Here is a 14,373-nt window from a genome sequence, read left to right as displayed (position 1 = left end):
TTTGGTGGTTGGAAAGGAGCTTTGGAGATCATCTAGTCCAATCACGCCACCAATGTAGGGTCACCTGGAGGTGACGCAGGAAGTGTCCAGGTAGGTTTTTGTCTTGAATGTCTCTGGAGAAGGAGACTCCACACCCTCTCTGGGAAGATGTCCCAGTGCTCTGCCACCCTCAATGTAAAGAAGGTCTTCCTCATGTTATAGTGAAGTTTGGTTGTTCATTACCACTGAAGTCAAAGGCTGTCAGCTTGTGTAGCTATTTATACTTATATGTAGGTAATCAGAATAGCCACTGGTCTATAACAAGCAAAACAGAGTTTACTTTATTGATTTTTTTGTAGCAGTAGAAGGACCACATTTTTGCAACTTTTTTTCAAGAATGGTTCAGTTCTTTAATACATATGACTTTAATACATATGGAAATAATTCTGCATTTAACAAGAATGACAGTTCCATAAAAATGTGAAACAAATAATTGCTAATTGTGTGGAAGACCTGTCTTGCACTGTTGCAGCTGTCCTTACTCTTAAAATAATCTGAGCCTAATATAAAAAAACTCTGAACCCAGGAATAAGCCATAACAAATTGTTTACCACTGAAATCTACAGAAACATTACCTGAGCAAACCACTTTGATAACAATAACAGGTATTTTTTGTCAACTGCTTTACAAAATTAGATAAAAATGTGATGGTATGTTACAAAGCATGAAAATCAACACTAAAATGCTTTGTTATTTTTATTTCTGCACAAAATATAAATGGCCGAAACAAATGATAAATATGCCATCCCTAGAATTAAAAAAAACCCCAACAAATTAAATTATTAGATAGTGCATTAAGTGCAAAAGCTGCTCCATGTACTGAGATCTAGCTTTGGCTTCAATTTGGATTGAAGTAATGTGTAGAAATGTGTCTCCTTTTTTCACTATGGGAACAGTCAGGCATTGGAACAGGTTGTGCAGAGAGCAGTTAAGCAGTGCCTGTTCTTGGAAGTTTTCAGACCAGGCTGGATACAGCCCTGAGCAATATGGCCTAACATAATACCTAATCCTGCAGTGACTGGACTAAAAACTACCTGAGGTCACTTCTAACAGGAATTATTGTATTCTGACATAGTATTGTGACAGAACTACTCCTAGTAACAATCTACAAGCATTTCTGTTTGAAGGTTCACCATCACTTATTTCCTTAGACAAAATACCCCCAAATAGTATCTGATAATTTACAAGCAAGCTTGCCTTTGAAACCAAACTTTGTTGGAACTAAGTTAGACTCTTACACTATCAAGTGTCGAGAGCCTGAAGTATAATTCAGCAAGGACCTTAAAAAAAAGAAAACAGACTGAAAAATGTACAAAGCCTTATATCTGGACATCAAGCATCTTTTTAATATACATTTTACATTAAGTATACTGTGAGAATGATAAAGATCTAATTTTTGTATCTTTACACTGGGAGCAAGAACATCAATAGGCAAATGTCCCTTTCCTGCCTCCTAATCATTTTTGCATTCTTCATGGACTGAACGCAGTGCATTGAGGGCTTCCACTGTCACTGTGAGCTTTCCAATTACTGCACTGGCATCTTGTGAATCAAAAACTAGAAAGGAAACATCAGAAAACAGCATTAGCTATTCAACTTAAGATTTCACTTTTGTTTTGATAGTTTTCTTTAGTGTTTGGACAGATTAAAGAGCAACCAGCATATGAAAAAAAAAAGGGAGAGATAAATAAATAATCTTGCAGTTCAGGCCCTCAGGCTACTGGAAATTAACCACTCCTAGAAGTAGAATATAAATCAATAAATGTATTCGTGTTGAAATTAATTTAGAAAGGAAACTATCAATATAATAATTGTTTATATAAAACAATTATTTTTCACAATATGTAAATAAAGATTTTCCAAATTCTATTAAACTTCTATCTACATACATAGGAATAGTTTTAAGTAAAAATACAGCACATTAATGCTTTTTCTACACTGTGTATGATGGATGAGTCCAAATCAGCCTCGACAAATCACTCAGTAAACTGTCAGCTTCAAGAGCAGACTTCAGGGGACTGTATCCTTTTTATTTAACAGAAGAGCAGGATAATTATAGTTAATTATATCAGAAGATAGCATCTAATTCTATTTTCTCACTTCTTATACTGTCCTATTATCCCTGAGACATACTGTTAGATGTTTTGACTACAGTATTTTTCATCCATCTTCTTGCTTAGCCATTCACTTACTTGCTTCAAATTTCACATAAACCACTTTGACACAAACAGCAATGAAAACAACAAAAGATGAGAAAGATATATGGTTGCAATCCTCAAAAAGAATAAAGGAAGTTTGGTATCTAACTTAAGAATGACTTTATATTCATGCAGTAGTGTCCTATGAATTTCCCTGTGTCTAGGTTTATTATTTTTCCTTAAACAAATATCCAACTCAGAGAATGTGTACAACACTACTTAGCAATACTGTTTATTGTGCCCTTACATTTAATCGACATCTGTGTTCAGATCTGAAGAATTAATCCTTTTACAATTACTTCATCTAAGAAAATATACAGATATATTATTTTGCCATGATCTGACATATTTTAACATAAAATTAATTTAAATCCTCTGAAACGTCTTAATTTTCAGAAAATATAAAATTTTATATGTTATGGATGCAATGAAAATCCCCAAAAAACTGTACAGCATATGCAGGAAAGGGGAGAAATGCAGAAGGGAAAAAGAATAAAAGTATTTCTAGCTATTATTATCATTTTCATATATATAATTAACATAAAGCAAAAATTGGTTTAAATTAGTCTGACAGTTAGGGGAAGAAATTCTCCTCACAATATTACAGTAGTTGTCATTACATGGTAATGAATAGCTTACAGTAACTAGTAATAAAACTCAGTCCTTATGGTCCTAATAAGTCTCTTCAGATGATGATTAGGAATTTTAAGAGTTTTGTGAAAGTGACTTTCAAGAATTATGTTTACCTAACTAATCAATCTTATCAAGTGGGAATTATGACAGTGGAGGTATGGTCATAAATTCCAGAACAAAAATCAATCTTCCAGTGAGAGAGTACAAAATACATTTTTGGAGGAGTTTTTGTACTTGGAGAAAAATGATTAGTGGAGAAAAGCTTAAGTTCCTCAGCCACAGCAGGAAATGCATCAAATCTGTATATTATTCTTCCAGAGTATGGAAATTTGATGATTCTTAGAATTTTCCTTATCGCGTTCCTGTAAATTGATTTTAGCAACAGTGTGGATGCAAATCATGCATGATAAGAATGGATGTGGATAAGAAGGCCTACTTTTTTCCCTCATTATTCAGCTCCCTATTGCTCAAGTACAGGAATTAGACACAACAGTAGAAGTAGTAAAGTTACATTTCCCTGGCATTCTGCTGGGGCTCACTAGAACTCTTGCTATTGCAAAAGGAGCCTTGTGAACATAGGTGCTTGGCATCCAGTCACTGAACTAGTTCACTTACTGGGAAAGGAGAGTTACTCTTTTATAAGAGAGGTGCTTTCAGCTTCTTCACCGAGCTTCACCCCAAGGGGGAAAGAGGATTGAGAGGAAAAACTAAAGAGAAAAGTGCACCATTGGTAATCGTGTCTCTGCTACCACGGGGAACAGGAAACTGAGCAAGGAGAATATTATCCTCACAGTTGACAAAAGGACCAAAAAGCCTTCTTAAGTCTTCTTATCAATGTTATAAAAACGCATCCTATGACCTTAGGAAAAGGAAGATTCCACACTTCTTAATCACATCACCTTGCTCTAATGAGTCACAATGAGTTTGGTCAGTCTGTTACAGAAGGGTGCCCACTAAAACTGATTCCTAATCAAAAACACCAGTATTTCACATTGTATCATACATGTTTCATATGGAGGAAACAAACTTGAGGTACTCGGGGATATAACGTAATTTCAAATAAAATACAGACATTAGTAATACCAAATTGCTGATGAAAATTTTAATACGAAACGAATTTTTATACAAAATACATATTTATTGTCATACCGCAATGAAGTATGTTGTAGAAAAGACAGAATTATAGCAGTGGACATAGCTTGAAAGTTCTTAGGTTTTATCAACTAATTTATATGAGGTGAGAATGCTATTTGGTTTAGGGTTTTTTTAAAAAACTTTAGGGAATAATACTAACAGATAGTATTTTTGCAGACTTTTGCAAACAAATGTGGAAGTTATTAGTTAGTATTAAATAATTTCTTATTGAAACAATTACTTGCACAGTAACGCCTACAAAGCAAAGTAGAAATTCAATGAATTTTAGGCTACAGAAGTTTACAAGAAAGCGATCTTTAAAACTTACCATCAATATCTTGCTCAATGATATCTCTTTGTTTCTGGAATATCTCTTTTAAACTGACATAAGCAAACCCAATGTCCTCACATTCAAGATCCTGCTCATCTTCTGGAGGATCACTGACCACTGTAAATTTTAGGCTAAACACACATGCACAAAAAAAAAAGGTATTTTGCTTTCAAAAAGGGTCAAAAGTCAAATAAAAAAATAATGAAAAAAGAAAAAAACCACACTATTTTACTAGTTTAAAATGCAGAAACATCCTTGGTGTTATGGGCAGAATATTTCCATAAATTTTGTTTCTTGGTGGTCCTCTTGATACAAAAAATGGGAAACTGGACTACTGATGAACTTCTGCCTTCCTATTTATTCAATACAGAACTGAAATTTCAGCACAAGCCAAACCAGACATTCTGATAACTGCAGGAAACAACCTACTTGTAACACAGGGAACAGTAGTGACATGATGGCACATGTAAGAGATGAATACTTCTGTTCTGAGAAAAAGCTCACTGCTGTTATTTTACCTTATTTTTACCTCAGGTTTGTAAAATATTTACTATAGTTATTTAAGTATTTATAGGGGAAATTGCAGCACACAGACCAGCTATTGTTTCACTGTGTTGAGGAATCAATCCAGTGCAGGTGGCTCAGGAGCAGCTGCAGGTTGAGCACTGGAGGAGCCCAGCCCAAGGCAAGAGGCTGTGAAGCTACTATCCCTTAGCACAATAAAGGCCCAGGGACCCATGGCCCAGCCAGGGGAGGGACACTCAAGAGACACAGGCTGGAGCCAGTAACTCCCAGACTTTGGGTACAGCCAGGGGAGGGACACTTCGGAATGTGGCAGGAGCCGGTGACCCCCAGACTGTCCTGTAAGGGTGTGAAAGCCCAGGGGTTCCTTTGTTCAGGGTCCTTACTCTGAGGCTCCAACTTGAACTGTTATTGTCTTATTTAATTACTGCACCAAAAACTTATTTTAAGGCTTGGGACCTCTAAGACTCAGTGACTGGACACCTGCGCTGGAGTTGGTGAAGGCAACTGGTCTGACTGGGACAGTTGTGGGGGGTGTAGCTGCCAAGGGACCTCAGTCCCAGATCAGGTGGTGAAGTAAAACTGCCACAGTGGTCCTAGATGGTTGGACAGGGAAATTTCTTTAGCAACTAAGTTATCTGTCAGGGAAATAAAAAGGAGTATTTTATCCTCATTATTGTTAAATCTTAGTAAAACATGCTTTAGTAGAATATGTTTACCAACATCCCTGATATAGATGCCAAATAAGGAATATGGAATGAAGAGAGATCACTCCTTCTTGGAGTAATCAGTGATTTGTGAGTAAGATTTACAAATGACTCTGATGCTTCAAATTTAATCAGCAGGTATCCTAGTCTTCTGTACATTGAATGGATCTTTAAATTAATAGTTGTTCCATTTTAATGAATATTGATATTCAAGAAGAAACAGAATCAAAGTATGTCATTCATTCTCTCCAAGTAATACACATGGCTACCTCAATGAAAAAAAATGAATAAGAACAAATTTATTACTATAAAATTGAACAAGTCTAATTTCTAGTCTTTCTCGTATGTATTCATATAATAGATGTCTGCTACATCCATATATACACATATACCTTTTTTTATTTTAAATTCTGGGGCCAAGGAACACTTCCTGCAGTTAAGACTTCTTTTAGTATTCTGAATTCAGAAAGCAACAAATGTACTACTCTACCATCGCACAGATATGTGCTTTCCAAATTCATTACTGATAGACTACTGATGATAGACTCTAGAAACTCTGTTTTGTAAAACAAAGTTGTTTAAAAAAAAACACCAGCAAAAGAAACAACCCCCCCAGAATTAAACCACAGCACTAAACAAACATTAGATAAGTTTGTAATATTCCATTCCATATGCACCTACTCGGAGGAGAAATAAGACCAGCAGCAGCCAGATCACAATGCAGGCATCATTCCTAGCTGAAACAATTATTTTTTTTTTCTTGTTAGTTATGTATTAACTACTTAGGGTTACCCTGTCAGTAAGGACAAATAAAAAGACAAACCATGAGCATTTTTTACAAAGACCTATAATAGAGGTTTTTAGTATTAATCTTTACCTGTCAGAAGGTAGATCTGGCTTTAGAAGAATTGACTTGAGATACTCTCTTTCTGCATGATTATCTTCCTTATCCACATTTATCGCTGCAAAGTAAATAAATTAATATAACTGGTTATCAATTGTTTTTCACCTATTAGAAGAAAAAAACCATTTTTTCACCTATTAGAAGAACAAAATAAAATAAACGTTTATTTAATTTTCTTTTCTAAGGAAGAACAACAATGTTAAAATCAAATGTTAGAATCATAATCTAATGGTGTGTCACTGGCAGGTTTATATGACCACTGTCAAAAAAGATACAAAGGCAGCATCTAAGCATGTCACAGAGCTGCCACTTTCTATTAACGGCAATAGCAGCCATGATTTTAAAAGCCATGATTTTAAAAGGGTCTTTACTGCTTTGTATTTGAAGTGATTTACTGTATTTTCTTCTACTAAGGAAGCTAGAGATAATGAGAATGTATGGCAAAGTGCTTATACTTTTTGACAGCCTCAGTAATTCAATCCTCCTTTCCGGCCACAGTATTTCAGTAGAAGAAATCTTCAGACCAATGGACTGGAGAAAATCTGTCATCTATATTCCCTCTCAAGTGGGCAATGCCAACATAGAAGTGGTTGATGTGACATTTCTGATTAATTTCAGTCTTCAGCTACACATGGAACAATCCAATAGTCTATGAGTAAGAGGAAGATCTAAATGAGTGAATTATTTGGGAAGTTGCATTCTAAAATCAGGTTTGTAGATGGTAGCAATTTTAAAGATCTAAGACACCGTTTCTGCAAAGCCACTTTCACGTAATTATTTTTAAAAGAATGCTTAATTTGAATGTCTGTACTAAGGGTTTGTCACAAATAGCAATAACCCTAACCCTAACCTTGATTGATCACCTTGATGAGAGTATTCATACAGAATACTCTCAGCTAAAAGTCCAAGACTGAAGCACTTAGGCTGAATCTTAAATGAAAGACAATTCTACCAGGAAGAAGAAGTTAATTGAAATATGATGACATAGCTGGGGAAATAATTAACAAGAGAATTTTAAATTATTACAATAGTTCTATGTATGCCAGTAGTGTAAATATAAAGTATTAATTGGCAATGTATTAGTATGAAACAAAGATGAATTAGTTCCCCTATTAAAAAGTTGTCATTAAAAGAACACTGAGTATTTGCAAGTAGTGTAGAAGTCCAATTATATATTCTCTCTTTTCAACTAAGTTTTAGATGTACAGGTTAGAATGTTTTCTTTTGCTAAGATGTATCATCATGTACTGATAGAAAAATTAGATCATCATGCTCTTCTAAAAAGAATATATAGATTTTAGTTATGTATAGTCTAATTATGAAATTTATACACTACCAGCATATTTAAATGTGTTGTGTTGTTACCATTTTATATACCAGCCTCCTTTGGCATTTCATTGTATACCAGATAATTGCATACTTACCTCATTTCTTAAAAATCACTTTTAGTATTTCCCAAAATATCGGGAAAATAGGCAAATAGAGTTGGCACATAGAGAAATGCAACTATAATATATAGAAAGCAGGCTTTATTGCAGGTATTTTCATAAGACAGATTTTAAGAGAAGAACCAAGCCTGCTCAGAAATACATCAGACTTACCAGTGCTATAGTTATAGTGAATCCTCTGACCACTAGGTGGTTTTGGAAGTGACAGTGGGGTCTCCTCTGCAAGGAAATTGTTTAATCTGCATTCTACAAACAGCTGCTGTATTGTTTCATCTGCTGTTATTCGTGACTCAGTAAGACCAAGTGATGTAATTTTAATCTGGATTTTTTCAACTTCCTATTTAAAAACAAAATATAAACATAATACAAATTATTTTTTGTTTCTTTAAGTGTTAACACAAAACAAACATATATATATGTGTGTATGTAAATCATCAGCTTTTTATATGATTAATACTGATTGACAGACATATACAAAATGAGAATCTAAAGCTCCAGGGTTTGTAGCTAAGACTGTTATTGCAAGAGATACTGATTTCCATTCAATGATTAAAACGTTTTTGTAGTAGTCATAGTCTGCTGGTTATCTTTAGGTAAAAATGCTACCTGAATCACAAATTCCAGCTGTCATTATTTTTACCTACACAGCAAAGTGATCCTGTAACTGCTTAAAATACTGTCAGTAATACAAGGTACTGAAGTTTTCCAAATAAAAGAGAATTGTTAGTACCTACTGTAGACTATACTACAAACAGTTCAATTAAAATCCATCAAATCACAAAATTGTTAGGTGTGTAATGTAATAATGTATTTGTAAAGAATTCAACTTCATATAGTGAACTTTCCTAGTTAAGTCAAACACACCTTACAAAGCTAATTTTAACATGTGATAATAAAAGTAACATCCCAGTTGTTCTTCACTGTAGCCTTTTCTTATTATCTTTAACTGAAATTACATTCTTCTGTTCCTTATATGAAATGGTTTCATACTGTTCTGCAAAGTCTGGAATATTTATGTACAGATAAATTTTAGTAAATTTTATTTAGGTGGGCATGTCAGACTCAAAAGAAAGAGTCACAAAGATTTCCTGAAATTACTCTGGGAAGAAAGAAAAGCCACAATGGTTTCAAAACTGGAAAATGTAGGTGAGCATTCGATGATGATATTCTTCAAAGAGCAAAGAGAACACACTGGATACAGAAATGTTGATTTTTTAAAAACTTATTTCTTTTCAATATATTACTTTCTTTTCATAACTTTATTAAAATATTTCTTCTATAGGGAAATATTTTGACAATTTTAATTTCTAAACTTTATTCACTTGAAGTACTACATCACATTCAAAGTACTAGCTTTCTATATTCAGTCAGAATTCCAAACTAATGTTCTTATTTAATATGGAGATAGCTTACATTTTGCTGAGAAAATTATAAAACTAATCAAAATGAAAAGCAATGTATCCTATTGTAAAAATATTCACCATACAGAATAATTTCCATTGCTGTCAAGTCCTTTCAGTATTTGATTATGTAATTTAACCCCCTCCTTTCAAAAGACTTTTCTTTTTATTATGTATCCTATGACACTTGAACAAAAAATCCAAATCTGGATCAATATTTCAATAAGGTTCTTTCACTATTCAGCAGGTACATGGAAATTCTACCAAGATGAGAGAAAAAAATCCACACCATTCTGTCTCTACTAATAAAGGCTCATGGCTTTAGAAATTTTTTTTCCCTAAAATCTAATAAGTTAAATGGCTACTGAATGTCATTAAAGTGATGATCTTTGACTTGAATATGCTTTTCATATTCAAATTTATAAATGAAATTAAACAAAATGAAGTATTTTATAATCAATCATACATCATAGACAAGAAGAAAAAATAAAGAAGCAACTGGTATAGTTTGATACTGGAAAATCTTTTAGATATGCCTTATGATCAATATATCTAAGAAATAACTATGAACTGTCTAATTTGCAACATACAAATAACCCTGGTGTGATCTTAAATTACTTATATAGTGTAGCATACAATTAATATTTATAGGATAATTAGCACAATGATCTCCAAAAATCACAAAACCTATTTACAGTATTTGAGTATCAGCAGGATAATTATCTCAAAAGATAAAAGGCAGTGATTTCTGATCTTAACCAAACAAAAAATAATTCAACAGCAATTTTGACATGCTGTATTCTATAATCAACCCAAGAATTCAAGCAAAGTAATACATATTTTTAAAATCCAACTTTTATCATACATTGCCTTAATAGTGTACAGCTTTTACTGGTTTTATCTACTGTTCACAAACATGCACATTGTTACCGAAAAACAGATCAATGGAGGAACGCAGAAATTTATCAACCTGAAATTAATCTACATACAAAATCCTCTCAGAATTGTTTTTAAATAATTTTGATAAAATAAAATACAGGATGACTAGAAAGGTATAGAGCAACTGTATTATAGTTTGACTTAATAGTGATTACTAGTATTCATTTTAGTTCTCAAAATTACACCTGAATTTTTTTTACATTTTACTTATAAATACTGCAATCTTCAAAAGTACCTTCTGTATTTTTCTGAAGAACATATAAGTGACAGCATTTCTACAAATCTACTGTAGTTGAAGATAGGTACTTCTTAAAGATGTACTTTCTACCGCTTTAAAAAAGGAGCAGTATTTCTTATACATGTTTCTTGTTACTAGTTACTTTGTAAGACACCACCGAGCCTTAAAAAGAGCACTTAAAAAACCCCCCTACCTCTAGGATATCACATTGCAGAATATTTAAACCTGTTAATTTTAAGTACTAGTTTTATGGCTAAGATGGTTCAGTCAATGTTAGATCTAAAAGTGTGAATTTTCTTTTTTTGAGAACTATCCTATTGAAATACTGTTCAAAGTAAGTTTTCCAAATTTATATCATGCTGTGCTATTTTGCATATATGACTTCTAGTCCTGAATTGCTGGTTTTAAGAATAAGTCAAGAGATTTGATACTGTACACGTACAGCTTCATTGAAAACTGATGTTAGATACAGCAAAGCTACTCTTAGAGGACATTAGGCTTAAAATATTTTTCTTAGTCTTACCAAATAATTGCCATGTATACTCTGACTCAGCTGTTTAATATTTGTGGATACTGGACTTGAAATAATACAGTCATCACTATCAGTTTTTATTGATTCAACAGCATCATCCTCTTGATGATCTTCTTGATCTTAAAAAAAAATAAAAATCAATGCAGGTAATGCCCACTATATTTTAGGCCACTTAAGACTTAATAAGAAATCTGATAGCAATAAATTTCCTTTTCTAATATAAAAAGAGTAAGTGCCAGGTAAATTTTCTTTTCCTTTGAAGAAGACTAACACTGTGAACTGATGACATTTAGAGTCATGTAATCTGTATTTTTTCTGGTTAGTTAAAAAAATGTTTTCCAGATGCAAACTGGTTAATAGAGTAAGTCCTGAAACGAACTAAGTATGCACAACTGTTAGCTTTATTTAAGAATATGGTCTGAATTTCCTCTGACTTCCTTTAACACCATGCACATGTAAAAGAAGAATGCACCTTTTTTCTTTAGTAAAAAAGTAGTTCTATATGCAGGTGCATTACTTTCTGGAACACTGCAGAGCATTTTTTTTCCATGAAGCAAATGATAAAGACAACTGGTATTCAAAATCAACATTCAACAAGTTTTTCCAATCTTTTTAATGAATTCTTATGCAAAAGTTGCCAACAACTAAACATAAAATGTTAGCATTCTACTTCTGCTTTTATTTTAAACTTGGTATCATGGACTTGGTTATTGCTATAATAAACAGTTCAAGCTTGGAGCTCGAACAGGTTCACCTGGCTTTTATAATCTTTAAATAAATCTAATAACTTTGTGTCACACATGTGATATAGCATCCTAGCCCTCTCACTCTCTGAAAGGATTCCAGTATCAGCATGGGCTGTTATCTGCAGACAAAAAAAGCATATTCATTAAAAGAGTCTTTGGAACAGCATAGATCCAAGGGAGAATATGAAGACATTTAAAATAGAAGCCAGGTTTCCTTTAATTATTTTACTAGTCTAAGTCATATATCAGATTTTTGAAATCAATTACAATATGGTTTCCATTTGGGAAGAAAATACACCTTATCCACCACCCAGCTTCACCTGTAGCCTATGCCAGAATATAATTTATGCCATGAAGTTTCTCATAATGAGGCAGCTTCCACTACTAGTAAGAAATGCTTATGAAAATGGAAAGAGAAAGTTTTTTTCAGAAAATGCAGCTACTTATTAATAACCATGAATTCTACCTTCTGGTTCCAATTCTTCAATTATTTCTGTCTCATCTCTAGAAGTAATCAATGTTTGGTCAGCCAATAGCTCCTCTGACAGATGAGAGAGCTCTTCTTTTTCCTGCTGAATTTCTTCGGCCATGTGCTTCACTTTGTCACCCAACAGCTGTTTAGCATCCTGTACCACATGCTACAGAAAAAGAGAAACTTACAGTCTTTATAAAACTCCTTGAAAAGCAGAAGTTACTGAAGTTCAAAACTTGAAGAGTTACAACCCACATTCATTATCCAGAGCCTTTTAACTACTGTATTGCTTACACACTGCAGGAAACAATGAGAAGGTGTCAACTGCTGTAACATATAATTCATATACAGCAGAAGGACATTTATCTAACTGCATTTGTGAAAACATAACTATTATAATGATTTTGTTCCTATCAATATAAATACAGCCTGTTTGATTTCCAGTTTAATTTATATTTAATCTTTTTCTACAAGTTCTACAAGACTCAGTCAAAAAACCCCAAAACACACACTGTACCCAAGAAGATAGCTAAATTTACACACATAGGCCTGCACATAATTTTACCTGTGTGCATGTGAATTGATTTTGGTATCAATGTTACTATCTCAAATCTGTAGTTAAGCCATTATTATAACTGTAGTGAACCCTATGGAACTGCATTTTAAATGTCAAAGTACTTTCGCATTATTTTCAAATACAGATCCCTAAGTTAGGAATAAAACAAGGGGAAGCCTTTAATATGCAGTAGATAATTATTATACAAAAGTAGGTATAGATTTACTGGTGGAAAAACATTTGGATAGAAAATGCCTCCTATGCCTCCCTGCATTAGTGTTACTGGTTCTTATCCTCTGCTAGAACTTTTACGTATGAGGCTGGACAATTCTCATAAGCAGTTTGGGTGAGACAAACCATTTATCCCACCTTTTAGAGAGTCTCCTTTTTTATTTGCTTTGGCATGTATCACATTGACAAGAAATTTTATTAAGAGCTAGATTCTCTGCTATTGAGAAAATGAACTGGAAAATGAAATAGACTTCCCATTTTAATCTGTTGAACTTTTGTTTTTCTTGCTAGGACACTTTCTTGCCACTTCATCACAAGACTTAGACAGCAGAGAAAGTCCAGCTGTTTCATTATTTAGGCCTAATAGTACTTTGTCCTTAACCAGACAATGAGGCTTAGATTTTTAAAACAGCTAGAGGAGCTGCCACCCAAGAACAAAGACTTCTGATGGAGACTAAGTAGCTGTCTCACTTAGAAAATCCTAGTTTGTGAAAAATTGTCAAACTTTGAGAAGCTACTGTTTGGACAGCTGAAGATATTTTGTGTGTGCAACTATCTGACTAACATTTCAGTTTTTCATATCTAAGCTCTCAAAAGATTATATTCCCCGACATTTGACTTTTTGGTTTTTAAAGTTTATAAATGCAACGGATCGACTTAATTCTTATTTCCAGTCTACACTCTATAGCTCTCAACGAAGTTCTAGTCAGAGTAAACCAAACAGTAACAGAATCTGCTAATCAAAAATTGATATTAACATTTCAAAGAATAAATCCAATTAAGACATTTATGAAAGGAAAAAAACCCACTAGTTTTTAATTAATGCAATATTATTAATATAATAATCATATGTAATAGATAAATATATCCTTTTATAATTGCCTGTTGAAGAACATACCTTTACTTACTGGATTTACTTAAAAGACTAAACACAACCTATTTTTAGTACTTCGAATGCAAATTATTTCAGAAGAAAATTTACAAAATGCAGCAAATACATCTGAGTTAGTTCCATGTAGACTCTCTTAGACTATGGAAGGATGTACAGATGACAGTGTATGCCAAGTTAAGAAGTATCATTAGTTTCAGAATGTGTGCAATCTCAGCTGATAAACTTAATTTTAGAGGTGACTCTGAACTGTGTCAAATTGTGTATCCCATTAGCCCAACAGTCAGGATCTGCTTGGATTAAGCTGGTTTCTATAGAGGCACTTATATGCAGTGCAAGTGGTATTCAGTAGAAAGACACTTGAATAATGCAGAGAGTTGAGAAACGTAGTGTAGAGCGAGCTGATTGGTCCTGTTAGAATCTGCCCTAAGCCAGTGGAAATTGAAACTTGTAA

The 14,373-nt window shown here is 33.4% G+C and overlaps 1 protein-coding gene across 7 annotated transcripts in view; it reads right to left on the bottom strand.

Moving 5' to 3' along the window:
* Positions 1-14,373, bottom strand: part of RPGRIP1L (RPGRIP1 like) — a 52,019-nt gene that overhangs the window by 9,829 nt on the left and 27,817 nt on the right. For 5 of the 7 annotated variants that reach the window (XM_036402243.2, XM_036402241.2, XM_036402240.2 and 2 more), the window contains 6 exons: positions 12,238-12,409; positions 11,017-11,144; positions 8,070-8,253; positions 6,442-6,526; positions 4,333-4,466; positions 296-1,596 (listed from right to left, as the gene is read on the bottom strand). In XM_036402243.2, the coding sequence (XP_036258136.1) occupies positions 1,493-1,596; positions 4,333-4,466; positions 6,442-6,526; positions 8,070-8,253; positions 11,017-11,144; positions 12,238-12,409 (807 nt within the window). In that variant the 3' untranslated portion in view covers positions 296-1,492. Of the gene's footprint in view, positions 1-295; positions 1,597-4,332; positions 4,467-6,441; positions 6,527-8,069; positions 8,254-11,016; positions 11,145-12,237; positions 12,410-14,373 lie in introns of those variants that run through there. The other 2 variants (XM_036402244.2, XM_054516387.1) reach the window with 2 other exon arrangements.

Source organism: Molothrus ater, chromosome 14, assembly GCF_012460135.2.
Source record: "Molothrus ater isolate BHLD 08-10-18 breed brown headed cowbird chromosome 14, BPBGC_Mater_1.1, whole genome shotgun sequence".
Taxonomy (NCBI): domain Eukaryota; kingdom Metazoa; phylum Chordata; class Aves; order Passeriformes; family Icteridae; genus Molothrus; species Molothrus ater.
The sequence above is the reverse complement of the archived record's forward strand: the minus strand, read 5'-3'. Positions and strand labels throughout refer to the sequence as shown.